Below are 26,112 nucleotides of genomic sequence, written 5' to 3'. Positions count from 1 at the left end.
CCTGGGGACAGCATCTCACTCCCCAGCTCCATCCCACAGGAGGAATTACTGTCTGCACAAGGGTTGCAAACTGGTGGCCCGCAAATGCTGTAAAATTCTAAATTCGTTGCCAACATTTAAAAATCAGGTTGTTTCACAAAGAGAAATCCAGATTTCCAGGCATTCTTGAAAAATCAGGTCTGGCGATTCTTGCAGCCTCAAAGACAGATTAGGGCAGGGCTGGGGTGAGGCAAGTGAGGCACTTTTCTCAAATCCTGAACCTAAGGGGGCACCCCAAAACACTCACCATCCAGATAAATACTGTATAAATGCCATATTTTAAAAAGTCAAAATAAATGCAGAAATAATCCATGATGAACAAAATAACTAAAATTTTAAAGAAAGACAAGATTTGATTCTGCGCTGGTGCAAACCACCTCCTTTGCTACTCTCTAGCCCCAGCCCTGTCAGATCCTGTGTTTATTTCAAAAATAGTGATGTTCTGTTCATCATGGCTTCCTTTACATTAAATATTGCAGTAAAATATGTATCTAGATGGCTGAGTTTTTTGTCACACGTGGTGAGTGCCTCGCTCTCTCACCCTAGTCCCGGCCATGTTTATAAATTCACGAAATCTGCCCTGAGCCATTTAGTGGATGGGAAAACTGAGGCCCTGCAGGTTTGTTTGTTGTTGTTGTTCTTTTAATTAATTTTTATTGGAGTATAGTTGCTTTACATCCTGCAGGTTGTTCTCCAGGTAATATGAGGATCATAGTGCCTGCCCGATCACCTCAATGGCTGCAGGAAGTACAGGGTCCAGCAGGGCTGGTGTGATCTCTTGTGGGGGTCACAGGGGTGAAGCACTGAAATGTTCCCATGATGCCCCAGAGTCCTCGTCACAAAAGTCGGAACTCTTCCCACAGACACATCCCTCACCCCCATCTTTCTGGTCTCTCTCATCCTTTACAGGTGGCGAGCTGACCTCCCCAACCCAAAAAAGGCGCACTTTTGGGGAATGCGGAATCCACTTCTTTATTGCAGGAAGACTATTTGTAGAGCGAATGCTACACAGACCCCGCAGCGGGGTCGGGGGGCACCCACATGCGGGAGGCGAGGGGGCAGCGGCGGGGACAGCAAGCATGGCCTGGCATGGTCCTCAGACCCAGCAGTGCCGAGGCAGGACGGGCCGGCAGCTGGGGCAGGCTCTGGGCCCCCTCCTGCTGGAGAACCCCAGGGTCGGGGCAGGGCCTGGGGCAGGAGAGGCCTGGAGGCAGGCAGAGCCCCAGGGAGATTGTGCTATCAGGGTGTGTCCCTGAGAAAGGGCTGCAGACCCCTGCGCAGCCCCACTTTCTCCGGCACCTTCAAGTGGGAGGGGTCAACACCAGCTGCTGGTGGGCCCTGGACCCGCCACAGGACAGGGGTGTTCCGCAGTGCTCAGACAGGATGCTACCTGTTCTTCCGTGGGCCTGTCCACACGCCGGGCGGTGACACACACGTGCACACACACACACTCCCTCCTTCTCACAGTGGGCCCAGTAAATATTTGTGGAGTGAACAGCCATACAGATGCAGAAGGAAAAAAACACACTGCTACCAAGATGGACACAAACAGTCCCTCTTACCCACGTACAGTCCACGTGGTCACATGACCTCTCTTTCACGGGTGCACACGCACACGTACACACACGTGCCGCTTCCTTGCACCTAATGACACCAGCGCTGTGAGTGGCCCCAGGGAGAGGCCCAGGAGGCAGGGAGCTGAGGGCAGCTCCAGCCACGGCCAGCAGGCAGCTGAGACCCTCAGTCCTGAGACCACAGGCAACTGAATGCTGCCCAGGAGCACATGAGCTGGATGTGGATCTGTCCCTGGTCATGCCTTTGGATGAGACCACAGCCCAGCTGGCCTCACGCTGAGACCACAAATGTGTGCTGTTGCAAGTTGCTGAGTTTGCGCTCCTGTGCTCCCCAGCAACAGCTGATGGATACAGATGTTGGGCTGAGAGCCCCCTTACGACAGAGTACAGCAGGCGTGGTGCTCCTCAGACAGTCAGGACACACAGGTCCACAGATGCTCTCTGCTAAATCCCGTAACCCACTCCCGAAAACGCAGCTGCACACAGTCACACTCTTGCAGGTGCCAAGGCTCACACGTCACAGGTGTCTGGTCCTCCTGGCAACCACACGACCCACCCCTGCCTACACCCTACACTGGGATCACACGACAGACCATCACACACACAGGAGCCCCCCACACACGCTTAGACACAAGCCATCCGCCCAGCGCACCAAGGGGCCCAATGCATCATCCCAGGGGTGCCCCCCACCCCACCCCAGGCCTACAGGTCACCTTCATACTGTCCGACACGGCCTCACTGGGTCCCGTGAGTGTGGTGTCATCTAGACACTCACCGAAACAGAATCTCACAGTGGCGGCAGGGACCCACGTCTTCCTGGGTGCGCCCCCCCAGGGGGCCCCGTAGGTGGGAGGAATCGGGCTGGGCAGAGCTCTGCGTCCAGCCCCTCAGATCCTACCGGTGCTGGGTCCGGATGCCTGCCTCTGGACAGGGCCCGGCAACCCCTCACCAGCACCCCGGGTTCCCTGCCCTGGGCTCGGCGGCGACAAACTGTCTCGATCTCTGTCTGCGGGCTATGTCCGGGAAGTCCCTCCATATTCATTCCAGACAGTCCCCTGGAGTTGTGCCGTGGCCATCGGCCGGTCCCGGGCCTCCCCTGCCTGCACCCCAAGCCCAGGCGGGGCGAGGAGTGAGATTCCGGGCTGGCGGGGCACTGCTGTGAGCCCTGTGGTTATTGCCTGGCGGCCTGAGACCCAGCCCGCAAGGCCCCCCACCAATCCGTGGGGACGGGGGCAAGAGGGGTGGTCTGGGACCTGGGGAGGGGGGCACAGGCCAGAGGTCATGAGGGATGGAAGGGGGAGGGGAGTGTATGTCAAACACCAAGTTGGAGAAAAGAAAATCTGAGGTCCATGTGCATTTCAACTCCCTCTTCCCCGGCAAGGTCACAGTGATCTAATGTAGGGGCAGGGTGCAGGTCTGGCTGGGGGCACCCAGGGGGCAGAGTCAGAGGTGGGAGTCCTGGGAGACACGGAGATGGAGGAAAAACCGGCTTCCTGAGTCCCTGTGGGGACAGGCAGCTTCCCCCGTTTTCCCATGTGCAGATCAAGGGGGCCACCTCCAGCGCTTGGCTTTGGCGGGGCGTACAGACAGGACGGGGGGCGGGGCAAAGAAGAAGGGGAAGGCAGAGTGGCGCGACAGAGCTGGGCTGGAGCCCCAGGTCTGCCACAGGTTCGGCAGGGCCTCATCGCCAGAGACACTGGAGGGAAAGAAGTGGAAGAGATGGTGGGGGGAGGGGAAAGAAGGAAGAGGAGAGGGAAGAGGAGGCGGAGGGGGGCAGCGGGGGCACAGGACGTGGGGAGAGGCCTGGGGCCAGGACAGCAGGGCGCCAGCGGCGGGCGCTCTGGGCTCACATGAGGACGCATTTGCCCTTGATGCGGTCTGTCCTCTTCTGTTTGCTGGAGCGCTTGCCGTCGATGTTCAGGCTCATGTTCCGGCGTGTCTCCAGCGTGAGCAGCTCCTGGAAGAGCTCCTTGACGTTGTAGTTCATCTTGGCCGATGTCTCCATGAAGGCGCACTTCCACTCCTGGGCCACGGCCTGGGCCTCGCGGGTGTCCACCTCCCGCTGGGTCTCGTCGCACTTGTTGCCCACCAGCATGACGGGGATGTCCTCCACGCTGCCCTTGATCTGCACGATGAGCTTGTAGATGGGGCCCAGCTCCTCCAGCGACTGCTTGCTGGTGACCGAGAAGACCAGGATGAAGGCGTGGCCCTTGGAGATGGACAGCCGCTGCATGGCCGGGAACTGGTGGCTGCCCGTGGTGTCGGTGATCTGCAGCGTGCACACGCTCTTGTCGCAGCTGATGACCTGCCGGTAGGTGTCCTCGATGGTGGGGATGTAGGTGTCCCGGAACGTGCCCTTGACGAAGCGCAGCACTAGGGAGCTCTTGCCCACGCCGCCCGCCCCGAACACCACCACCCGGTAGTCATTGCTCTGTTCAGGCATCTTCCACGCGGCGGTGCGGGGTGGGGCCGGGAGGGCTCGCTTCGGCTCCTAGAACCCCAGACCAACCCTGCACGGAGAGGAGTGTCAGACAAGAGCGACCACCCACTAGGAGGGGGTGGGAAGGTCGGCCTCTCAGAGGAGCGGCATTTCTCCTGCATCCCGGTTGATTTGGTCGACTCTGCCATTCTGCCCTGCACACAGGCTCAGAGCCAGACCCTCTGCCTGTCTGCTTCCCCTCAACGAAATCTGGGGCCTAAACTCCTTCCCCGGGGGGGGAGTGGTCTCTGGGCTGGAAGAGGCATGGAGATGCCAGCGTGGGGTGCACACCAACTGCTTTCTCCACCTGCATGCTCCCCCAGCCCCCAGGTGGCACTGGCTTTTCCCTGGCTTTGTGACCTGGGCAAGCTGCTTTGCCACCCTGAGCCTCAGGTTTCTCCTCTGCAAAATAAGTAAAGGGGTGCCTCTCTCCGGCCATCACAGGCTCCCTGCTCTCACCCCAGCCCAGAGGCTCGTCAACCTCGTGGGAGCTGTGTGGTACGGCATCTTTAAAATGCAGATTGCAGGGCCTCAGCCCTGGAAATGGTGAATCCTTTGGTTCAGGGCCACAGCCCTGGGAACTTGCATTTTAAAGCTCTTCTCCACCCCTCATCCCCTAACTGTGATCCTGGTGCTGGAGGTCCAAGAATTTGCAAATCATGAAGCGGGTTTCCCACAGCAGCCCAGGCTGTAGGTGAGAAAAGTAAAACTTAGCCTAAAGAGAGAAAGCCTCGCTCCCTGAACTCCAAACCCAGACTATGGTCTGGCCTGCCCTGGCCTCCCGCTCAGGTCTGATGTGTCCGTAGGAACAGAACTCCCTGCGAGGGGGTCCTCTTCACCCCTCTCAGCTGCCCTGTGCTCAGAGAGGTCCAGTGACCTCGGGAGGTCACACAGCACAGCAATTCCTGAAATGATGGAGGTGGGAGAAGAACTGTGACCTGGGGGTGGGAAGGCAGGAAGCCTGTCTCCAAGCATCTGCGTCCTTACTTATAGAAACAGCAGAGACCCCTTCCCTGCCTCCTTCTCAGCCATCTCTGAGGGTCCCATAACACGGGGCGGAGTCTACAATGGGATAGAGAAGATATGGCAAATTGCACCCAGCCCATGCTACTTCCCTCAGGTGTGTGTGTGGTGGGCGGGAGGGGGGTGGGGAGCAAGACCCAATGGTGTGAAGGACCCTGGCGGTGAAAACCCGGGCAAGTAAATTGATGTTCCCGAGCCTCTATGTTCTCATCTGTGAAATGGGAGCAGTCTCAGTGCCCACTCCACGGAGCCGCTGGCACAAGCAGTGCCATAAGCTGGATAAAGCCCTTGGCCAGGTGCCTGGCACACAGAGCCCTCAGTAAAGATGGACGGACGTGGTTATCAATCACAAAGGCCCAGGGTGTAAAGCACTCGGCTGGTCGTGGGTTGGGAAGACACATTCTCAGTGATCAAAAGTACCAGGTTTGTCAGAAAAAGACATACGGAGAAGGTAACAGCCGACACGTACCTCACAAATTACGTACCAGGCAAACTTGTAGGAGCTTTAGCGGTTCTAACTCGTGGGGGACTGTTTTTAGGCATCTTGGTGACATGCATAGCACTTGGGGGTGGGGGGCTGGCAGGGCTGCCAGCCTGCTCTGCAGTCGCTACCCTCTTCTGGGTGGGCACCCCAAGAAGGGAGCTCATCAGCATGCAGCCAGGGGTCACCACCACAACTGGCCGAGGGACTTGGGGTGGCTGGTGACCGCCCGTTCTTCCACCCCAGACCCAGCCCTTGCCTCGCTCTGGGTGCAGACCCCCTGGCAGTGCTCCAGGCCTGTCAGCAGGGGTGTCCTCCGGGAGGGGCCCACCGGGGCCTGCGATCCCTGACTCGGAGCCCCATTCAATAACCCGCAAACCCATGCCAGGAATCCACCTGGTGCCATCTGAAAGCCACCTGCACCTCCCATGGGCTGGGGTTGGGGGAAGGGGCCTGTGGGCACCAAGGCACAAAAGGGGGTGGCATGGGCTCAAGGTCACAGCAGAGAGGTGGCAGAGCAGAGCAGGATTTGAACCCGGCCCCGGCTGGCTACACAGCCTGGGGTCCTTGCCCTGTGCAAGGCAGCCCACCCTGAGGCTCCCGGGCCAGGGGAAGGTGCCAGGTCCTGGGTCCCCGGAGCCCACTGCTACTGGGAGGTTGGAGCGACCTCAGGTGCAGAAAGCAGGCCCCACCCAGGGGAGGGCCTGGGGGCTCGGGCTGCCTGCCCAAAGGGGGTCTGACATAGGGAATACGTGACCAGTGAGGGGTTTGAGGAGAGGGGGCTCCCCTGGGCCCGAGGAGGATCTAAGTGGTGGGGGAGGGCCGTCCACCAGAGGAGGGGCTCCTGGATGAGGGCCTCGGCTGGGAGAGGGAGCAGGAGAGCTGAACGGGGCGGCGGTGCGGGGAGACGGGCTCGGGGCCCACTCGATTCCTCCTGGAGGTGCCCTGACAGCGGGACCCAGGGGGGCTCCTGTGGGCCGGAGGAGGGGCTGGCTCGGCCGAAAGGCTGCCCGTCAGTACCGCGGGGGAGGGGTGATGCCGGGAGGGAGCTGTCCAAGGTGGGCACGAGGAGGGCGGCCCGGCCGGGGCCCAGCCGGACCGGGGAGGGGAGTCCGGTGGAGGGCCCGGCCCCGCGGCCGGGGAGGGTGGGGCTCGGACAAAGGAGGGCGCGCGGGGAGAGGAGCTGCGGGCCTCGCGGGGGGATGCAGCGGGCCCCGGCGCCCCGGTCCCCCGCCCCGGCCTCCTACCTGGGCGCTCGTCCCTGCGGCGCCGCCGCGGCTGCTGCTGGCCTTCTCCGTGTCCGCTCGGGCGCCGCCGCCCCCCGCACGCCGGAGCTGCTGCCGCCGCCGCGCCCGCGCCCGTCCCCGCCCGTCCCCGCCCGCCGCCGGGCTCCGCGCTCCGCCCCTCCCCCCGGCCCCGCGCCCCCGGGCAAGGTCACCGCCGCCCCATCTGGACCCCCGCCCGGTGAACACCGGCTCCTGCCAGGGACGCCATAGGGGTGGGGTCTTCTTCCCCGGGAGGCAGCTGGCGCACCCCAGGGCCACCCAGCAGCTGGCCGCTGGGCAAGATGGGGGCAGAGCCGAGGTCACCCAGGAGCAAAGAGAAGGGGCCAGTTGACAGAACTGCAGACAAGGGGCCTGGGGGAACAGAACGGGACACCCTTGGGCTGGTGGGGGTGAGGGTCCAGGGCAGGGCCCCTCAGCGGGGAGGTCATTGATGGAATGAATAATCAATCAATCAATCAATAGATGTATGAGAAGGCAGAGGTGGCCCAAGGGGGCTCGGGGCAGTGGGGACGTACCTGGAGACTAGTCTCCATCCCGGGGGGGGGGGGGTGGTTAGATTTGTCCTGGCAGGGTGGGACTTGGTTTGGGTGGGTGCCCCTAAGGGCAGGCCACCGAGGCAGAGATGGCATTTGGGCCCTTGAGCTGGGGGCGGGGGTGGGGTGGGAGGACAGTTGCTTTTGAAGCTGGGGGTGAACAAAGGGAGACAAGGGAAATGGATTTGCAGTTTTCTGGTAGGAAAATGTTATCTTCATCAAATAGGAGTTGTCTCTGAGAATAAACGTTTGCCTTTGGGAAGCGTCTGTGCGGTTGACTTCTGTGTGTCCACGTTTAAGCCAACAGGGTACCATCACCCCTCCCTCCTGAAGACTGGGAGGGTGGAGACTCATCTCAGAGGAGACTGGGCTTTGGGAAACAGCAACTGAACCAGGCAGGGGTGGGCGTGAGAACGCCCCAGGGCCCAAGCCTGTTAGAAGCAGGCACCCCTCGATGGATAGGCTGACACTAAGGTTCCCACAAGGAGGGACCTTCTGGGGTCAGAGCAGTCGGAGGGTGAAAGAGGCTCTTTGTAGGTGATGAGCTCCCCATCATGAGGTGTGTGAGCAGATGGTCGGCTGGAGCCCAAGGGCTCCTCTGGCTCTTGGCTCCTTGATTTTTGCTGACCCAACATGTCTGTGGCTCTGGCTGAGCCAGACCCTTCCTGCTCCCTTGGAGAGGTGGGCACTGCCCCCAAGACCATCTGGCTCCCCCAGAGGCCGGGCCTCTGAGGTTCGTCCTGCTTTGGGGGCTTGAAGGGCCCCATTTCTCCCTGATTCAGCCCCTCCACTGCACCTCCCGGCCTCTAGCACCTGGACCATCCCACCTGCCTCCTTCCTGGCCTCCCAGGACAGCCCCCTCCAGCCCTCCTTCTACCCTGGCCTTCACCGCACAGACTCCCCTGCTCTCATGCCACCCCTGGCTTCCTTCACTTCCGGGTCAAGGTCCAGCTTCTCAGCCTGGCGTTCGAGCTGCTCCCGACCTGACCCAAGCTCCCCTCCGGTTCCCCATCCAACCCTGGCTGCCTGGAGCTGTTCCCCGGACACACCCCACTCCTGCCCTGTCCTAGGCCATGTGGGGCACCACAGAGGGTGGCCCGGCCCCAGCCCCACATCTCCAAGTGCTCTCAGCCAGCGATGGAGACAGCCCTGTGGATCTCCACATCCCGGCCAAGCGCTCGTCTGAGCCTCAGTCTCCCCATCTGTGAATGAGGATCACCATTGTCTTGCCTCCCAGCGTTGCTGGGAGCGATCTATCGGGCATGACGTCCACCCTCCTGGGGCTGCTGGGCACACAGGAGCTCAGAGATGACAGCCCTGCTCCCTCCCGCTCCGACTGCCTGCCTGCTTCCGTCTCTGAGTGACCAGGGGCACTGGGCCGGGCCTCCAGCCTTGGGCCAGCCCTCTGCTCCTCCGGGCACCAGCCCAGGCGGGGGCAGGCTGACTCATGCCTAGGAGTGTGGGCACGCTGCACTCTGCAGCTGCTACTTATAGCTCCCAGGCCAGGCTCCGGGCCAGATGAGCCAGGAGAGGACAGGCCCCAGAGTCTCCCCCTCGCTCTCCCAGGCACGGGGCTCAACGCCCACCCGAGCACCCCAAACTAGGACGGCAGTGCCCCCTTTCCCGTGGCCGGCCGGGAGAGCCCTGCCCTTCATGCACCAGTGCAAGAGAGGGTTGGGTTTTATCAGCTCAGAGAACGGGATCGGCTCCCCTGGGGTGGCCCAGCTGGGAAGAGACCGGGCTGGGGCTGGAGCTCGGGTCCATCAGGTTCTGAAGCCACAGCCAGCCTTTCTGCTGTCCCAGGCTGTCTGGGGGCCTGGCCCAGGGACGCACACCTGGACTTTGGCTGTCCTTGATCTGCAGAAGTCCTCTCAAATGTAAAGGGACAGCAACTCACCTGAGAGGTCCCTGCTCCTCGCCTGGCCTTGCAGCCTATGGGCCTCCTGCCAGCTGCTCCGGGTGGGGGCCGCTCTCCAGACCCACCGTTCAGGGAGGAAGGTGGCTGGGTCTCATGCTCTGTTCTTTCTGTGCTCCCGGGATTAATGCAATTATGTGGGCGAAGCTGAGGCTGGGCGCCACGGCCTCTCACCGATGCTGTTTGGCCCACAGAGGTTTTTATTTGTTTTTAACTTTGGTGTCAACATTTAAAAATAAGAAGGTCATTTGTCAAAACACAGTTTGCCTTAAAAAATGAATGGGCTGGTGTCTCGAGCCCAAATTCTGCCCACCAGCTCCTGGGGGAGCTGGACCCCAGCCCCTGGTGGAAGATGCTGGTCCTTCACTGAAGCCACCTGCCTAGCCCCTGGGAGTGGCCTGAGGGGCTCTTGCACATACGGGGCTGTGTTGTCATCAACACCTCCAAGGAGCGGGGTCACTGGGGCCTAAGCCATCAGCAGGATGAACCCCTGCCACACTTGCATCCTTTAACAGAGAGCCGGACAGCTTTGATCAGTCAGAGAAAAGGACCATGACATGCAGGGAGACCTCAGGGCCTTTGCACAGGCCACTTCCTCTGCCAGAAAAGCTCTTCACCCAACTCCTGACTCCAGTGAGGCCCTCAGAGACTCCCCGCTGACCACACTGCTAAATTAGTCTTTGTCTCCCTTCGTGGCTCTCCCTCCACCTTGCTTATCTTCAGGGCACTTATCACATTTTGTGTCCATCTATCATCTGTCTCCCTTGCTAGAATGTGAGCTGCCTTAGGTTCTAGGACAGTGGGTCTCCCCTGGGGGTGATTCTGCCCCCAGGGGACCCTGGGCGATGTCTGGGGACATTTGTGGTTGCCATGACCAGGGTGGGCTCTTGGCATTGAGTGGGTGGGGCCAGGGAGGCTGCTCCACACCCCAGGGCATCCAGGACGGCCCCCCAGAGGATGACCCAGCCCCACGTCAGCAGTGCTGGGGGGACCCTGGGGTAGGGCAATGGACCTCAAACGTGTCCCCAGACCAGCATCCCCTGGGAGCTTGGTAGAAATGCAAAATCTGGGAATTCCCTGGCGGTCCAGTGGTTAGGACGCCGGCTTTCACTGCTATGGACCCAGGTTCGATCCCTGGTGGAGGAACTAAGATCCCACAAGCCGTGCGGCGCAGCCAAAAGAAAAACAAAAGAGAAATGAAAAATCTCTGGCCCTGCGCCAGCCAAGACTAGCTCAGCAGGAGGCCCAGCCGGTCCCTCAAAGGAGAGGGCATGTGAACCGTGGCGGCCTTTTCCTTTGCTTTAAACGCAGCACCTCAGCTGTGCCTCCCAGGCACTGAGACGGGGGGCTCTAAACGGCCCACCTGCCCATCCCGGCTCTCTCCTGCCAGGCTGGGCACACAGCAATCACTTGGGCCCTCGGCGAGAACACTGCGGTCTGCCAGGTCAGCTTTTCTTGCCCCAGGAGCTGCAGAGGCCTGGAGGGTGTCAGGGTCGGGGAGGGACGGGGTCTCCCTTCTTCAGCCCAATCTGGCCTCAGCCAACTGACAGCCAGGAGAAGAATTCTAGGGTCTTCCCAGAACCACCCCAAGCCCTGCAGCAGCCCCCTTCTGCCCTCAGGAGTCCCAGCCCAGTCCCAGCCTCTAGGAGGCTCTCAAAAGGTCAGGTGGGTCGGTCACTGGCTCTGTACCAAAGCTGACAGACAGCTCAGGGTGGACACGGGCTGGGACATGTGGGCTGCATGACCCTCTCTTCCTGGCAAGGCTGAGGGTCCAGAGCTGGTGGTCAGGGCAGGCCTGGAGGCGCCGCGTGCAGGGACACAGCATCCTGTCCGATGCCTGTCTTTCAGGGCCCAGAAGATGTAGACTGGCTGGGAACCGGCGACCCCCTCCCCGGCTCCACACTAATAACTTCTCCACCAGAAACGCAAACAGCAGACAACAGAAGCCGCGACACTGTTATTACGCTTGATTCAATCTGCGAGTCCTGGGTGCCGCCTCCTAACTTTCTACTCTTTTGTCTCCAGATCAAGGAGGGGGACCCGGCTGACTGCATCCAGCTGTGGCTGGCACTGGGAGCCCCGACTCCACTCGGCTCCGGGGCCGCAGGGCCGGTGAGGGTGACGCTGTACCGAGGACCAGAGCTGAGTCCTGGCTCAACCCTCCTGCTTGCTGAGCCCCCGCGTTGGGCGCCCATAATCGTGCTGCCAGGAGCCTGCCCGGTCGCAGCCAAGCGGCTAGGGGTGGCCTTGACCCAGCCAGGCACATCCAGATAAAGGTGGTGCTTTGTGCTGGGAGTTTTGTTTCTTTAAACAGAAAGGTGTTTGTGCTACTTGGGAACGCTCGTGTCCAAGTGAAGGTGGCTGTGCCTGGTTGACACCAAGCAATACACAGGTCATTAGCAGGCGTGTGCCCCCTCTCCTCCGTGAGACACGCACACAGATCTCAAAGCGACACGTCCTAGATGGCGCAAAGTTGCACAGAGACGAAGGCTTTCGTGGCCAACGTCCAGTTCCATGTCAGGGCTGGTCCAGGGCCCCAGGTGGTGGGTGACCAACCCACAGGCTTCTTCAGCCAGAGCTGTCACCACACGGCACCCGTCGTATCAGAGCGGGTGTGGGGGAGATGGAGCCACTGAGCTGGCCTAGACGAGAAGACCCTGGTCTAGGCTGGACACGGCCACCATGAGCCGGGGGACCTCAGCAGTGAGGTCGGCCTCTCCGGGGCCCCCATCAGATGGGACGACCATTTTTCTTCTTACCTCAGCTTTCAACTTTGATCCTTGGCCAAAGCAGGGAAAGCTGACCAGAAATGACCAAGTGACACCATCATCCCTGTGGCCCCAGGAGGCAGACCCCAGGGCTGACCCTGGCCCCTCCAACCACAGCAGACGGGAGGGGTGGCGTTGGGGGTGCTGGCGGGGCAGCCTGTGTCCTCTCCTACGACACACAGCTCCCCCCAAACTTCTTGGGGTCCCACCATCCCTGGGGGACCTGGAAGCAGTTTTGCTGGGTCTGGCAGGACCATAGAGAGAGGCCAGAGCCTGGCAGACAGAGGCTGGGCAGGCTGGGGATCCGAGGATGCCAGGGACCGGGGTGGCGGTGTCTGAGGGACGGGTGGGGCGCCCCGGGGTTTCCCCCCTCACTGGTGTGGCAGCGCCCTTCGTGGTCTGGAAGCTGGCTTAGAGTGAGGGGGGATGATAGGACCCTGAAGCCTCCAGTGCAGGGAAGGGAAGGGGAAATGCAACTGATGGGTGGAGAGGCTTGTGGTGTCCCCAGGCATCCCAGGAAGCTGATGGCTGGCGGGAGGGCGGGGCCCCTGCTGTGCGTGTGCTTTAGCTAACGGAGGGGAAGGAGTATGGAGTGGGGGAAGCCTGGAGCAGGCTGCTCTGCACCCACGGGGGGGCTTCCTACTGGATTCAGGGGGACGGGGCCCCTGGGGGACCCTGCCCAGCCCCGTCCCACGGGCCACACCCTTCTAAAGGCAGGCTCTGGAATCTGGCCACTCCATGACATCCCGCCCACCCGGGGCAAAGGTGGAGTGAAGTAGGGGCAGGGGTCGCCAGCAAGGGTGGGTTTAGGACAAGGTGGAGGTGATGGTCCCATGCCCACAGGGGTCACTTTCCCAGCATGGGGACAGGGTCAGGCCATGCGGGGTTCAGATGTGGGTCCAGGCAAAAGCCAGACAGAAGTGCCTGGAGACGGGCCCAATACTTCCAACAGAGTGGAGGTGGGGGGCCTTGGACACACGGCCCTGCCCCCTGAGACCCATATCGACACCGAATGAGGCTGGGGCCGTGGCGGAGGTTGTGTGCTCTCCTGCCCGCGGAGCCGGGCAGGTGGCAGCAGGCCAGCGCCTGGGACGCCCCTTGGGACAAGCAAGTAGTGGCTCCTGGAACCCCACCGGGCTGGAGTGACGGGCTGGAGGCCCCGCCGCGCCCAGGGCCACAGGGCAGAGGGGCCCGTCCTCGCCGGGAAGCTTTGACAGCCCCACTGCCACGGCCAGTCTCCCCAGTGTGGGTCTGGGCAGCAACCGCAAGTGAGAGGAAGGCAATCAGAGGTGCTAGGAAGGAGCCTGGGCCCCATGGCCGAGTGGACAAGTGAGAAGACAGGAAGGGTATAAGTAATGGGATGGGCTGCGGAAGCCGAGGCCGCGCCTCCAGGCTTGGGGGCAGACACAGTCAAGTCCCCCCGGAAGGGCCCTCAGCCCTGGCTCAGCCCCGAGCAGGAGACGGTTGCCATGACTACACTAACAGAGCTTGTTGCCACGGAGGGGAGGGTTCGGGCCAGCCCCATGGGGCTGTTAGGCTCCTGCGCTCCCCGAGGGGGGTCCTAGCTTCGTGTCTGGCCTGGGGGAGCTGAGTCACATGGCCCTTGACCCTGGCCTGCGGGAGTCATCTTGCTCTGGAGACCCTGTGGCCAAGCTGCCCCAGGCCTGCCCGCACTCTCTGCAGCCCTGGGGCTCTGTGGCCTCGGGGAGCCGAGCAGCTCAGCCCGGTCTGGAACCCCAGCCCCTGGAAAGCAACCTCTCCAGGCAGGGCGGCCGCACCAGAAAGCAGGGAAGAAGAGGGCGGCTCCGAGATCCCTGGAACCTCCGTCTCCCCAGAAGCACAGCCTCAGGTGGCAGGAATCACAGCCCCATCACCCCCACTAACCACGAACGAACCGGAGGCTCCTGGCCGGAGGCTCCTGGCTGGCGGACTCCTTTCAGAAACCCCTCAGGGCATCACGTGACAGCGACTGGACCCTCTGCTCACCCTGGGGACAGGCCCACCACGTGCTGCAGGGCTCCAGGGAAGGCGTGGGGGGTGGCTACGGCGATGGCACTGTAGCCATGGCTGCAGAGGACAGAGGCTGGCCTCTCCCGCACTCGTCTACAGCCAGCGGTGTTTAGGGGTGGGGAGGGTCTGCGTCTGACCCCACCTGGACGCCCGGGGCCACCTCCCCTGCGAGTCACCAGACCCCCACGCCCATGGATGACATGGCCACACAGCTTTGGTGAATACTTTTAAGAGAAGAATTTGTAAAAGTAGTAGCGGTGCCCCAGGCTCGGGGTGTAGGATCTGGGGCTCAGTGCAGTCCCGGGCGGCCCCTCTGTGCGCAGGCGCAGCCCAGGGGCTGAGCTCGGATCCTCGGGGGAGGCGAGGCTCCAGCTGGGTGGGGGCAGGGCGGGCACCCAGCGCGGGATGGTCACCACTTGAGGAAGACCATGCCCGCCAGGACGGCGTAGCCCAGCACCAGGAAGAGGACCTTGAGCAGTCGGTCGCTCTTCTCCTCCAGCTCCTTGGCCAGGATCTCAAAGAAAGTGACGAAGAGGAACGTACCGCCTGCCAGGCCCTGCAGCACCACGGAGGCCACGCTGCTGGGCACGCCCTGGGCACTCTCGATGCCCAGGCCGAGGCTGATGCCCAGGGGGATCATGGCGCTCACGGTGACGGCCAGCTTGGCAGCGTCCCTCAGGGTCATGGCGCTCCTGGCCATGCTGATGCCCAGGGCCACGGCCACCAGCGTCTCGTGGATGGCCACCCCCAAGAACAGGCTCACCACCTTCTCCCCCTCCTCCTGCAGGCCCAGGGCCAGGCCCTCGAAGACCGAGTGGGCCGACAGGGCGAACACCAGGCTGAGGAGCCGCAACGGGCTGGAGCGCGACAGCTCCTGGACACTCAGCCCGTGGCTGTGCATGTGGGGCTCCCCGTAGAGCGCGTGGCCCCGCGAGCCACCCATGAAGGGGCTCTCGTACTCTGAGTCGCTGCCCACGTCCGAGCTGGCGTTGAACGTCTCCAGGTCGATAAAGGCCGGCCTCTCCTTGCGGAAGGTCAGGACAAGCTGCTCCAGGAAGACGGTCATGAAGAAGCCCAGCAGCATGATGGTCTCGGCCAGCGGGTAGTCGGTGCTGATGTGCCCAAGACTCAGGACTTTCTGGAGCTGGAGCAGAGGGCGCGAGAGGGGGAAAAGATGGGCAGAGGTTCAGAGGCGCGACCGCCGAGACCCCGCTGCCCACGCAACAGGTTCTTCAGACGTCACCTTTCAAGTAGCAGAAATACCCAAATCATACAGGTCTTAAAGAGGGGTGGTGGCTCATCCTTGATGGATTTAAAAATAAAGGGACTTCCCTGGTGGTCCAGTAGGTAAGACTGCACTCCCAATGCAGGGGGCCTGGGTTCAATCCCTAGTCGAGGAACTAGATCCCACATGCACGCCACAACTAAGAAGTCTGCATGCCGCAACTAAGACCCAGCACAGTCAATAAATAAATAAATATTTAAAAATAAAAACTCTATTAGAAAGGGACTAGGCCTCACGTCATGTCCACTATGTCAACCAATTTAAAAAGAGTGTAGTGGGCTGCATCATGACCCCTAAAAGATATGTCCACCAGGAATCTCAGAATGTGACCTTATTTGTCAGAAGGGTCTTTGCAGATATAACTGAGGTGTGATGGGCTGAATTGTGTCTCCCCAACAAAAGGAAATTTCTATATAAAAGTCTCCCAACCCCTAGTGCCTCAAAACTAACCATACGTGGAGACAGGGTTTTTAAACAGGTGATTCAGTTAAAAGGAGGCTGTGAGGGTGGACTTAATCCACTAGGACTGCTGTCCTTACAGGAAGAGGAAGAGCCATCATCTGAAGAGACAGCAAGAGGTGGCCATCTACAAAGCAAGGAGAGAGGCCTCAGGAGGACCAAACCCTGCCAGCACCTTGGTCTCAGACTTGCAGCCTCCAGCCCTGGGAGAGAATAAGTGTCTGCTGTTTAAGCCCCCCGTCTCTGGTCTTCTGTTATGGCCACCCCAGGAAACTCACTCAGACACACAGGGAGAGGCCATGTGACAACAGAGGCAGAGCTGGGGTGATGGAGCCACAAGGTAAGGACCAAGGACCGCAGACAATCCGCACAAGCTGGGAGGGACACGGGATAGACCTCTCTCACGGCCGGAGGACCCAGCCCACCGACACCTTGGTCTCGGACTTCTGGCCTCCAGACTGGGATATCAGCCAGGGCTTCTGGCCCTGATGCCTGCACGGGGCTGGCTTCCACACAACCCGGAGGCTGTTTCCAGAGCCCCCACCACTCCACCCCACTGGGTGAACATGCTGAGAACGAGCATGAGGCTCGCCGGCACATCCAGCCATCCTCGTCAGATCCTCGAGTCAGCGCTGTCCCATAGAACGTTCCGGATGGTGGAAATGTCCTCTATCTGTGCTGTCTGATATGGAAGCCGCTAGCCTCGCGTGGCCCACGAGGACTTGAAATGTGGCTGGTGCGGCTGAGGACTGGCACGTTGAAGTGTGTTTGACTTCAATTCACTGAAACCTGACCAGCCAGAATGGTGAGTGGCAGCCACACCAGACTGTGAGGCAGACACTCTGGCTGAGGCTGGCAGGTGGCCAGGAGGAGGGGCCTGGCTCACTGAGGCGTGGGGAGTCTGGGGCAGGGGCGCGGCCCAGGAGTGGTTTGGGAAGGACTGTTAGAGGGCCCCGAGCACTGAAGGGGGATGGGGAAGGGCAAGGTCATTGCAGCAGTCCAGGCCTGAGGGGTGGCACTGCGGGAATGTGGGAAACGGCGGGGGGTGGGGGGGTGGGGGGAGGGTGCAGAGGGTGTCAGAGAGGACTCCGATCTCATCCTCACTGATGCCAAGTGCACAAGTTTCCCACGCTGTGTAACAGAGGAATGCAAGCTTAGCAGCATAAAACACCTCCCAGCCCTCAACGTCAGGGGTCCAGGCACAGGATGGGGCTTGTGGATAAAGCAAATGGCACAGTGTGGCCAGGGACTGAGGGTGGCTCCCAACCAACAGACAGGGAGACACTGGGCCCTCAGTCTGACAGCCAGGAAGGAACTGAACCCGCCTTACAACCACACGGGCTCAGAGGCCAATCCATCCCCAGTCAAACCTTGAGATGAGACCACAGCCCACCGGATACCTTGATTGCAGCCTCATGAGAGCCGGCAGCAGAGGACCCAGTCAAGTGGTGCCCAGACTGCTGACCCACAGAAACTGTGTAGGAATAAACACGTGTTGTTTTAAGATGCTAAGTTTGTTATAATTTGTTACACAGGAGTAGCTAACTGATACAGGAGTTGAAGAGAGGCCACAGTTGCCAGCTTCAGGACAAACTGCATGTGTCTGGGGCAGGTGGTCTGGTCAGGTAATGGCTGATGAGCCCACCAGCCAGGAACCCTAGGTCTAGTTCAGACCCCTTGTTTACCAGATAAGACCCAGAGAAGAGACACAACCAACTCATGGTCACACAGCAAATTCATTTTCTACTTCCCATCACCCTTATAGTGTCGAGGCCCCGACCTTGGTATCAGGGTTGAAAAGCACCAGAGATGGGGAGGGGCAAGATAGGGGTAGGGGATTAAGAAGTACAAACTATTATGTGCAAAATAAATAAGCTACAATGATATACTGTACAGCACAGGAAATATAGCCAATAGTTTATAATAACTATAAATGGAGTATAACCTTTAAAAATTGTGAATCACTATGTTGCACACCTGTAACTTATACAATATTGTACATCAACTATATCTCAATTAGGGAATTCCTTGGCTGTCCAGTGGTTAGGACTCTGTGCTTTCACTGCTGAGGGCCCAGGTTCAGTCCGTGGTCAGAGAACTAAGATCCTCCAAGCCACGCAGCACAGCCAAAAAAAACAAAAACACAACAACTATATCTCAATTATAAAAAAAAAAAAAAGGAAAGAAAAAACAAAAGGCACCAGAGACGACTGGCCATAAGGTGCCAAGGGCTGCTGCTGCCACCCCAGGGAGCCTTACCTTTTCCCTCACGGCCGGCAGTAAAGCATTGAAGCACGTGGCCAGAAAGACCCCGCCTCCAAAGGTGTTGCAGAGTGAGAGGATCTTTTTCGAACGATGGGCCTTCTCAAAATCCGTCTCGATGATCTTCACGGGGAGCAGGGAGCCCAGCAGCATGAAGAAGAACACGCCCACCATGCAAAGGATTTTGGCTACCAACAACTTCACCATGGCGGCGGCCCGGGCTGCTCCGGTCACCGGTCACTGCAGGGCCAAACCATGTGTGGGCGCACACTCCCCTCCCACGACGCGCTACGGGGCCCAGCCAGGCAGCCAGGGGCTCATGCCTCAGTCCAGCCACTGTGAATGTCAGGGGCAACCGCGTCAGCTATTGGATTGGTTATCTGACCAGCTAAAGCAACCAAGCCCATCACCCCCAGTACTTCACCCCATTCCAGGCCTAGCACACGTCCCTGTCTCCTGCAGAAAATTCTCCACGGCTGCACTGTCCAACACAGCAGTCGCTAGCCGAGTGTGTCTGTGTAAGTTAATTAAAATTAAATAAAATGTAGGCAATTCCCTGGCGGTCCTGTGGTTAGGACTCCACGCTTCCACTGCGGGGGGCACAGGTGCGATCCCTGGTTGGGGAACTAAGATCCTGTTACGTGGCACGGCCAAAAAAATTTATTTTAATTAAAAAAAAATTATAGAAAATGTAGAATTCATTTCCTCAGTTGCGCTATCCACATTTCAAGTGTTCCATAGCCACTTGAGTCTAGCAGCTGCCGTACTGGACAGCACAGACAGAGAGCATTTCCATTGTTGCAGAATGTTCTGGGTCCCACTGCCCTTACATAAAATCCAAAGGCTTTACCCTGAGGCAAAGGCTCTGCACCATCAGCTCGGGCTCCACCTCACCTCACTGGCCTTTGTGGTCCCTGACGGTGGCAAGCCCGTTCCCACCTCAGGGCCTTTGCACCGGTTGTTCTCTTGGCCTGGACCACCTCTCTCCCCTGACCTTCCAATGATGCTTGTCTTTCAGGCCCTCAGGAGGGCCTCCCCCTGCCCTAAATGGCATCCCTTGTACCCACCGCAAGGCCTGGCGCAGAACAGATGCTCAGTAACCGCTGGCTGAACAAACGGATGAGCTGAAGCATGTGGACCTCTTTACAGGGACTCAATGAGCCAAAGGAAAGCAGATCTCGCCCTAGATAGACCCGAAAATGTTCCCATTAGAATGAGGGACTGCGGCTGCTCCCCTGTCCTTAGGCTTTCTCCCCAACCTCCCAGTTCTCACTGCCCGCGTCCCCATGTCAGCTCAGATGCCACCAGTGGAGAGGGGTCTCCTACCCCGTCCCCTGGCATCATTGGTGCTACAGGGAACTACATAATTTAAAGTCTCTTAATGTCATCACTCGCCCTGGGCTGAGACTTCCACGGGAGCAGGGAGTGTGTCTTCCTCAGCCCAGAGCCAGGTACAGTAGGCGCCCAATAAATATCTACCGAGCGTCGGGATGCCCCAGTCTGTGGCGTGGGGGTGAGGGTGACCTGGACGCCCTCAAACCGGGGGCTGATGGGGCTGGGCAGCGGGGACGGGTTCATTCATTCATCCTTTCACTCAGCACTTATTGAGCGCCTTCTGTGTGTCCCGCGCTGCACTGGGCGCCCCGCTCGAGAGGGGACAAGTCGCGCTCCACCGGGGGAGCCGGACGCAAATCACACAGATCGCCAGTAAAGGCGGGGCCTCGGCTTACGGGCGGCAGAGCCCGCCAGGCCCCGGGCCGCCCCGGCCCCCAGTCCCGCCCCGGCCCACACGTACCTCCGCCGGGTCCTCGCCCGCCCGCCGGAGCCGCCCACCGCTCAACCGCCGCGCCGTGTCGACCCCACTGCAGCGTTCCCGGTCTAGTCCCGGCTCGGCGCGCAGCTGCCCACGCCCCACCCACGCCCCTGCCCATTGGCCGCCCCAAGCTCAGCGGGCCAACGTCTCCATTCCATTGGCTGTTACGGCTGCCACTCACTCCGCGACTCCACCTCTCCTACCGGCAAGGGAAAGTAGTTTATTCCCACTGAGCGGCGGGTACAGCCACCGGGCGGCTCCGGTGGGAAACTCCAACCCTAGGGGAATGGTTCCGCCAGCGTCTGGCTTCCAGAGCTGTCCAGGGGTTCCTGGTGCTGAATCCCGTTCGGATCGAGGTTTGGCCATTGTCAGAAAACGATTTGCTACGGGTGACTGCCTCTCTCGGAGCGTCCTCGCTGCTGATGCCCTTCTCGTCGGTTTAAGATGCAGATTTATCCGTTCAACATCTCTGCCTCCTATGTACCAGGACCTTTTCTAGGAGAACATCTGTCAACAAAACAAGGATCTCTCCTCTTTTGGAGCTTACGTGCTAGGAGAAGACAGAAAATAATCGACAAACATAATAAGTAATAAAATTATGTCAGAAGGTGACAAGCGCTCTGGAATAATAGAGCCCAGTAAGGGTTATCAGAGTGCTGGGAGGTGGCTTGGGATGAACACACACACACTACTATACATAAGATAGATAACCAATAAGGACCTACTGTATAGCACAGGGAACTCTACTCAATATTCTGTGATAACCTATATGAGAAAAGAATCTTAAAAAGAATGAATATATGTATATGTATAACTGAATCACTTTGCTGTACACCTGAAATTAACACAACATTGTAAATCAACTATACTCCAATAAAATTAAAATATATTTTTTTAAAAAAAGAGTGCTGGGTGGTGGATTGCTATTTTAGGTTTTTTAAGGATGTGTATCCAGGAGTGGAATTGCTGGGTCAAATGGATATTTTTTAGGTGAGGAGAAGGAGACTTTTTTTTTTTTAATGGGTTGATCCACTGCCCCATAAAAGCAACCAGACTGGGCTTCCCTGGTGGCGCAGTGGTTGAGAGTCCGCCTGCCGATGCAGGGGACACGGGTTCGTGCCCCGATCCGGGAAGATCCCGCATGCCGCGGAGCGGCTGGGCCCGTGAGCCATGGCCGCTGAGCCTGCGCGTCCGGAGCCTGTGCTCCGCAACGGGAGAGGCTACAACAGTGAGAGGCCCGCGTACCGCAAAAGAAAAAAAAAAAAAAAAGCAACCAGACTTATGAAAGAGAGGACTGTATTCATCTGTTAACCAAAATCTTATTGTCAGCCTACCATGAGCCAGGCATAGGGAAAGTTGCTAAGAATAAAGTGGAGAATGCTACAATATGGATGAACCTGGAAGGCATCAGGCTAAGTGAAATAAGACAGTCACAAAAGGATAAATACTGTGTAATCGCACTCATAAGAGGTCCCTAGATTAGTCAAATCCATAGAGACAGAAAGTAGATGGTGGGGGCCAGGGGCCGGGGGAGGGGCTGGGGAGTCAGTGTTTCCTGGGGACAGAGTTTCAGTTTGGGAAGATGAGAAAGTTCTGGAGATGGGTGATGGGGATGGTTGCACAACAATGTGAATGTACTTAATGCCACTGAACTGTACACTTAAAAATGGTTAAAATGGTAAATTTAATGTTATGTATATCTCATCACAATTTTTGAAAATTTTAATAAAATGGAGTGAAAAAGCCCATGCCCTCACAGTTCACAGTCTAGTGGGAGAGACAAGTATTAATGAAATAATAGCATATTATTAGGCAGACTTCTAAGATGGTTCCAAATGATCCCAACATCTTAGGATTCATGTCCTCGTATAATCCCCTCTGCTTAAGCCTGGGCTGCACCCAGCGACTTGATTCCAACAAATAGGATATTGTCAAGTGATAGGATATAATTTCCATGATTAGGTTTCAGAAGACTGACTTCTGTTTTCCTAGACAACTCTCTCTATTGCCTTTTTGCTTTCATGCTTTGATAAAGCAAGCTGAGATGCTGAAGATGCCCACACTGCCATAAAGTGAGGGTGACCTCCAGCCAACAGCTGAGACCTTGGCACAAGAGCCTACAAGGAAGTAAATCCTGCCAATGACCACGAGTGATCTTGGAGGGGGGTCCTGCTCCCATTGGGCATTCAGAGGACTGATGCCCAGTGGACACTTTGATTGAAGCCTCTGAGGGACCCTGAAGCTGAGGACTCAGCTAAGTGAACCTGGATTCCTGACCCACAGACACTATGAGATAATAAACGTTGTTATCATAAGCCACTAAGTTTTGGGGAAATTTGTTATGCAGCAAAAGATAACCAATACAGGGACTTCCCTGTTGGTCCAAGGATTAAGACTTTGTCTTCCAGTGCGGGGGTTACGGGTTCGATCCCTGGTTGGGGAGCTAAGATCCCACATGCCAGAAGCAATACTGTAACAAATTCAATAAAGACTTTAAAAATGGTCCATATCAAAAAAAAAGATAACCAATACATATATATAAAGGGAAAACTGTAGGTTGTACTAAGTGTTATGATGAAAAAAAGAGAGAGAGAGAGACAGTTCTGTGTTAATCAAATAAAGAACAGTGAGAAGTAAGGGGTGAAGAGAGGATGTTTGATGCAAAAGTAGAAAGGAGCTTGTGATATTGGAGGAACTGGAAAGCCAGGCTGTCTGAATATTGGTGAGTGATAAGGACATTCCCAGAGACCATTTTAAGGCATCTGAATTTCCCCATCGATGCAATGTGAGTCAATGATGAAAACTCATTGAAGAGTTTTAAGAAGGTGAAGGTTGTGATTCAACTGATGTTTCAAGGTTATTCTGAGTCCCGTGTAAAGAAAGGATTGTAAGGGAGCGAGAATGAAGGCAGGGAGACCAGTTGGGTCATTTGAAAAAGAACTGATGCTAGTTTAGGTGTAGGTGGGAGGAGGAAGGGAGTGGATGAATTTGAAAGATATCTTGGGTGAATTGACAGGACTTGGTCCTGGTTTGTCTGTGGGCCGTAGGAGTAGGAGGTGTCGGGAATGACTTCTAGCTTTCTAGTTTGAGCCACTAGATGGATCCTGGTGTTATTCACTAAAATAGGAAAGACTGGAGGAGGCACAGACATTGGAGGAATCAAGAGTCTAAGTCTGGCTTTGCAGAGGTTAAGTATGAAATGTCTATGAGTTCTTAACATTTAATGTCACTTTCTGCCTTCACAGAGCTTGCTTCATTATAAGCATGCAATATATGGTAGGTATTTTTTTAAATTGAAGTATAGTTGATTTACAATGTTTTTCAAATTAGTTTTTATTGGCGTATAGTTGATTTACAATGTTGTGTTAGTTTCTGCTGTACAGCAAGGTGACTCAGTTATACATATACATACATCCACTCTTTTTTAGATTCTACTCCCATATAGGTCATTACAGAGTATTGAGTAGAGTTCCCTGTGCTATACAGTAGGTTCTTATTAGTTACAGTGTTGTGTTAATTTCTGCTGTACAGCAAAGTGACGCAGTTATACATATATATATATATATTCTTCTTCATATTCTTTTCCATTATGGTTTATCAGAGGATACTGAATATAGTTCCCTGTGCTATACGGTAGGACATTGTCATTTATCCATCCTATCTATAATAGTTTGTATCTGCTAATCCCAAACTCCCAATCCAACCCTCCCCTGCCTCTCCCCATCTTGGCAACCACAAATCTGTTTTCTATGTCTGTAAGTCTGTTTCTGTTTTGTAGATAAGCTCAATGGACTCACATTTTAGATTCCACATATAAGTGACATCATATGGTATTTGTCTTTCTCTGTCCGACTTACTTCACTTAGTATGATAATCTCTAGGTCCATCCATGTTGCTGCAAATGGCATTATTTCGTTCTTTTTTACAGCTGAGTAGTGTTCCATTGTATTTTGTGTGGTAGCTATTTTTATTAGACACAAAGTGACTTGACTCTTTTTCTGTTTTCTGTAATTCACAACAATAACTAAAAGGATCGTTCATAGTAACAGCACACCAGGTAAGTGCCCACAGGGTGACTCCCTCCTATAGGAGAATTCGTAATGTGCAATATTTATTCATAATTCTTTAGAGCATGAGACTACTCAGAGAAGAAGCTGCAAAGCTTCGGGCTTTTATTCATTCAGACACATTTTTGAAAGCTTCCTAGACGCCAGGACCTACGTAAGAGCAGGTACTGTCAGAGTACAATAAAAAATATATATACTGACAAATCTGACTACATTGAATACTTCAAAAATCTCCCATAGTGAAAGACTCTTATGAATGGGATAAAAAGACAAGTGATAGGCCAGGAGGAAATGTTGATAATAGATGAGACCGAGCTTTTGATAGCAAGCAAACATCCTAAAATGAAAATAGGAAGGGAGGGACTTCCCTGATGGCGCGGTGGTTGAGAATCCGTGTGCCAATGCAGGAGACACAGGTTCGATCCCTGGTCTGGTAAGATCCCACATGCCGCGGAGCAACTAAGCCCGTGTGCCACAACTACTGAGCCCACGTGCCACAACTACGGAAGTCGGCACGCCTAGAGCCTGTGCTCCGCAACAAGAGAAGCCACCGCAGTGAGAAGACCGCGCACCGCAACGAAGAGTAGCCCCCGCTCGCCGCAACTAGAGAAATCCCGCGCGCAGCAACGAAGACCCAACACAGCCAAAAATAAATAAATTTTTTTAATAAATAAAAAATTAAAATGGGAAGGGAAGGGAAGGAACAGACAGTTCTCAGGAGAACAAGCGCAAGAGGTGAATACATATAGGAAAATATGCTCAAGCCATACAGATAATCACAGAAATAGGAAATAAAATCATCTGAACAGGGACTTCCCTGGCTGTCCAGTGGTTAACACTCCGTACTTCCACTGCAGGGGGAACGGGTTCCATCCCTAGTCAGGGAACTAAGATCTCGTGTGCCACGTGACTCGGCCAAAAAAAAAAAAAACCCACCATCTGAACAGCTTTATTGAGGTGTAACTGACGTACAATAAACTATAGATATTCCAAGTATACAATTTGATAAGTGTTGATATATGTACACACCTGTGAAACCATCCTCACAATCAAGATAGTGAACATAAACTACACTCCCTGAAAAAAATGTCCTCCTGCCCCTCCCCAGCCCCGTCTCCCAAGCAACCGCCATTCTGCCATGGTTGCTCAACAGGGTAGTTTCCAGTGTTGGCTTTCTGTTGGCACTGCTCCCAACATTCCTCTGCCTGCCGCTGGGTGGCGATTCATACACATTGCTGTTGGGCATACAACCACGGGGCGGGAAATTGTACATCCAGGGTTTCTAGGGTATCTAAACGCTCAGCTTTAGAACTTCATATACAGCTGGCTTGTCCCTTTTGGTGCAGAAAAGAGTTAACATAGCAGGCTTAAGATTTTTGTCTTTGCAAAGGCCCTCAGCAGGGTCTGCAACTGGACTCTGGAGGCACCTGCCACCCTCAGTCATCGCGGAGGGGGCTCCCTGTCCCTACACTGTCTGTGCAAACACGTGGTTTACGCTGAACACCTGCTGTCCTCCTAGAGTCTGGGGCCTCGGCTGTGCTGGGCAGAGGTGCCTGAGTGCACAGACTCCCCAGAGAGAACCCCGGGCACCAGGTCTCCATGAGCCTCCTTGGGAACCACACCCCACTCGTGCTGTCACGTCTCGTTTTGCAGGAATTAATTGCATCCTGTGGGACTCCATTGGGAAAGAGCTCTGAAGGCTTGTGCCTGGTCCCCCAGACCCCACCCCAAGCCTTTTTCCTCTGCTGATTTTCCTTCATATCCTCTCGTAAACCATGGCCATGAGGACGATCATTGCTGAGTCTTGGAGACCCCCAATGCAGTTTTGTGATGAATAACACTTGCTTTTGTCTTTTCATTTTAGCTATTCGGGTGCAATCATCTCACATTATGGTTTTTGTTTTGTTTTGTTTTTTAATTTTGGCTGTGCTGGGTCTCTGTGGTGGTGCACGGGCTCTTCTGTGTGGTGCTCGGGCTTCTCTAGTTGCGGCCGTGCAGGCTTAGTTGCGGCATGTGGGATCTTAGTTCCTGGGCCAAGGATCGAACCCGGGCCCCCTGCATTGGGAGCACGGAGTCTTAACCACTGGACTGCCAGGGAAGTCCCTCACATTATGGTTT

The 26,112-nt window shown here is 56.5% G+C and overlaps 2 protein-coding genes across 5 annotated transcripts; both read right to left on the bottom strand.

Moving 5' to 3' along the window:
* Window positions 1–995: 995 nt before the first annotated feature.
* Window positions 996–6,957, bottom strand: DIRAS1 (DIRAS family GTPase 1). The gene is made up of 2 exons (XM_033416790.2): window positions 6,844–6,957; window positions 996–4,123 (listed from the first exon to the last, which is right to left on the bottom strand). The coding sequence occupies exon 2, from the start codon at window positions 4,054–4,056 to the stop codon at window positions 3,460–3,462; it is 597 nt and encodes a 198-aa protein (XP_033272681.1). The 5' UTR covers window positions 4,057–4,123; window positions 6,844–6,957; the 3' UTR covers window positions 996–3,459.
* A 7,364-nt stretch (window positions 6,958–14,321) lies between these two features.
* SLC39A3 (solute carrier family 39 member 3) lies at window positions 14,322–20,024 on the bottom strand. Of its 4 annotated transcripts, none has more exons than XM_033416710.2 (4): window positions 19,910–20,024; window positions 19,182–19,297; window positions 18,112–18,450; window positions 14,322–15,252 (listed from the first exon to the last, which is right to left on the bottom strand). In XM_033416710.2, exons 3-4 carry the CDS (start codon window positions 18,319–18,321, stop codon window positions 14,518–14,520), a joined length of 945 nt encoding a protein of 314 aa, XP_033272601.1. In that variant the 5' UTR covers window positions 18,322–18,450; window positions 19,182–19,297; window positions 19,910–20,024; the 3' UTR covers window positions 14,322–14,517. The 4 variants fall into 4 exon arrangements, with proteins under 4 accessions (XP_033272601.1, XP_033272603.1, XP_033272604.1 ...); XM_033416712.2 differs by having other exon boundaries at window positions 18,112–18,354; XM_033416713.2 differs by lacking the exon at window positions 19,182–19,297 and having other exon boundaries at window positions 18,112–18,354; window positions 19,910–20,019.
* Window positions 20,025–26,112: the final 6,088 nt, after the last annotated feature.

Source organism: Orcinus orca, chromosome 3, assembly GCF_937001465.1.
Source record: "Orcinus orca chromosome 3, mOrcOrc1.1, whole genome shotgun sequence".
NCBI classification, from domain to species: domain Eukaryota; kingdom Metazoa; phylum Chordata; class Mammalia; order Artiodactyla; family Delphinidae; genus Orcinus; species Orcinus orca.
This window is presented reverse-complemented; position numbering and strand designations above follow the sequence as displayed.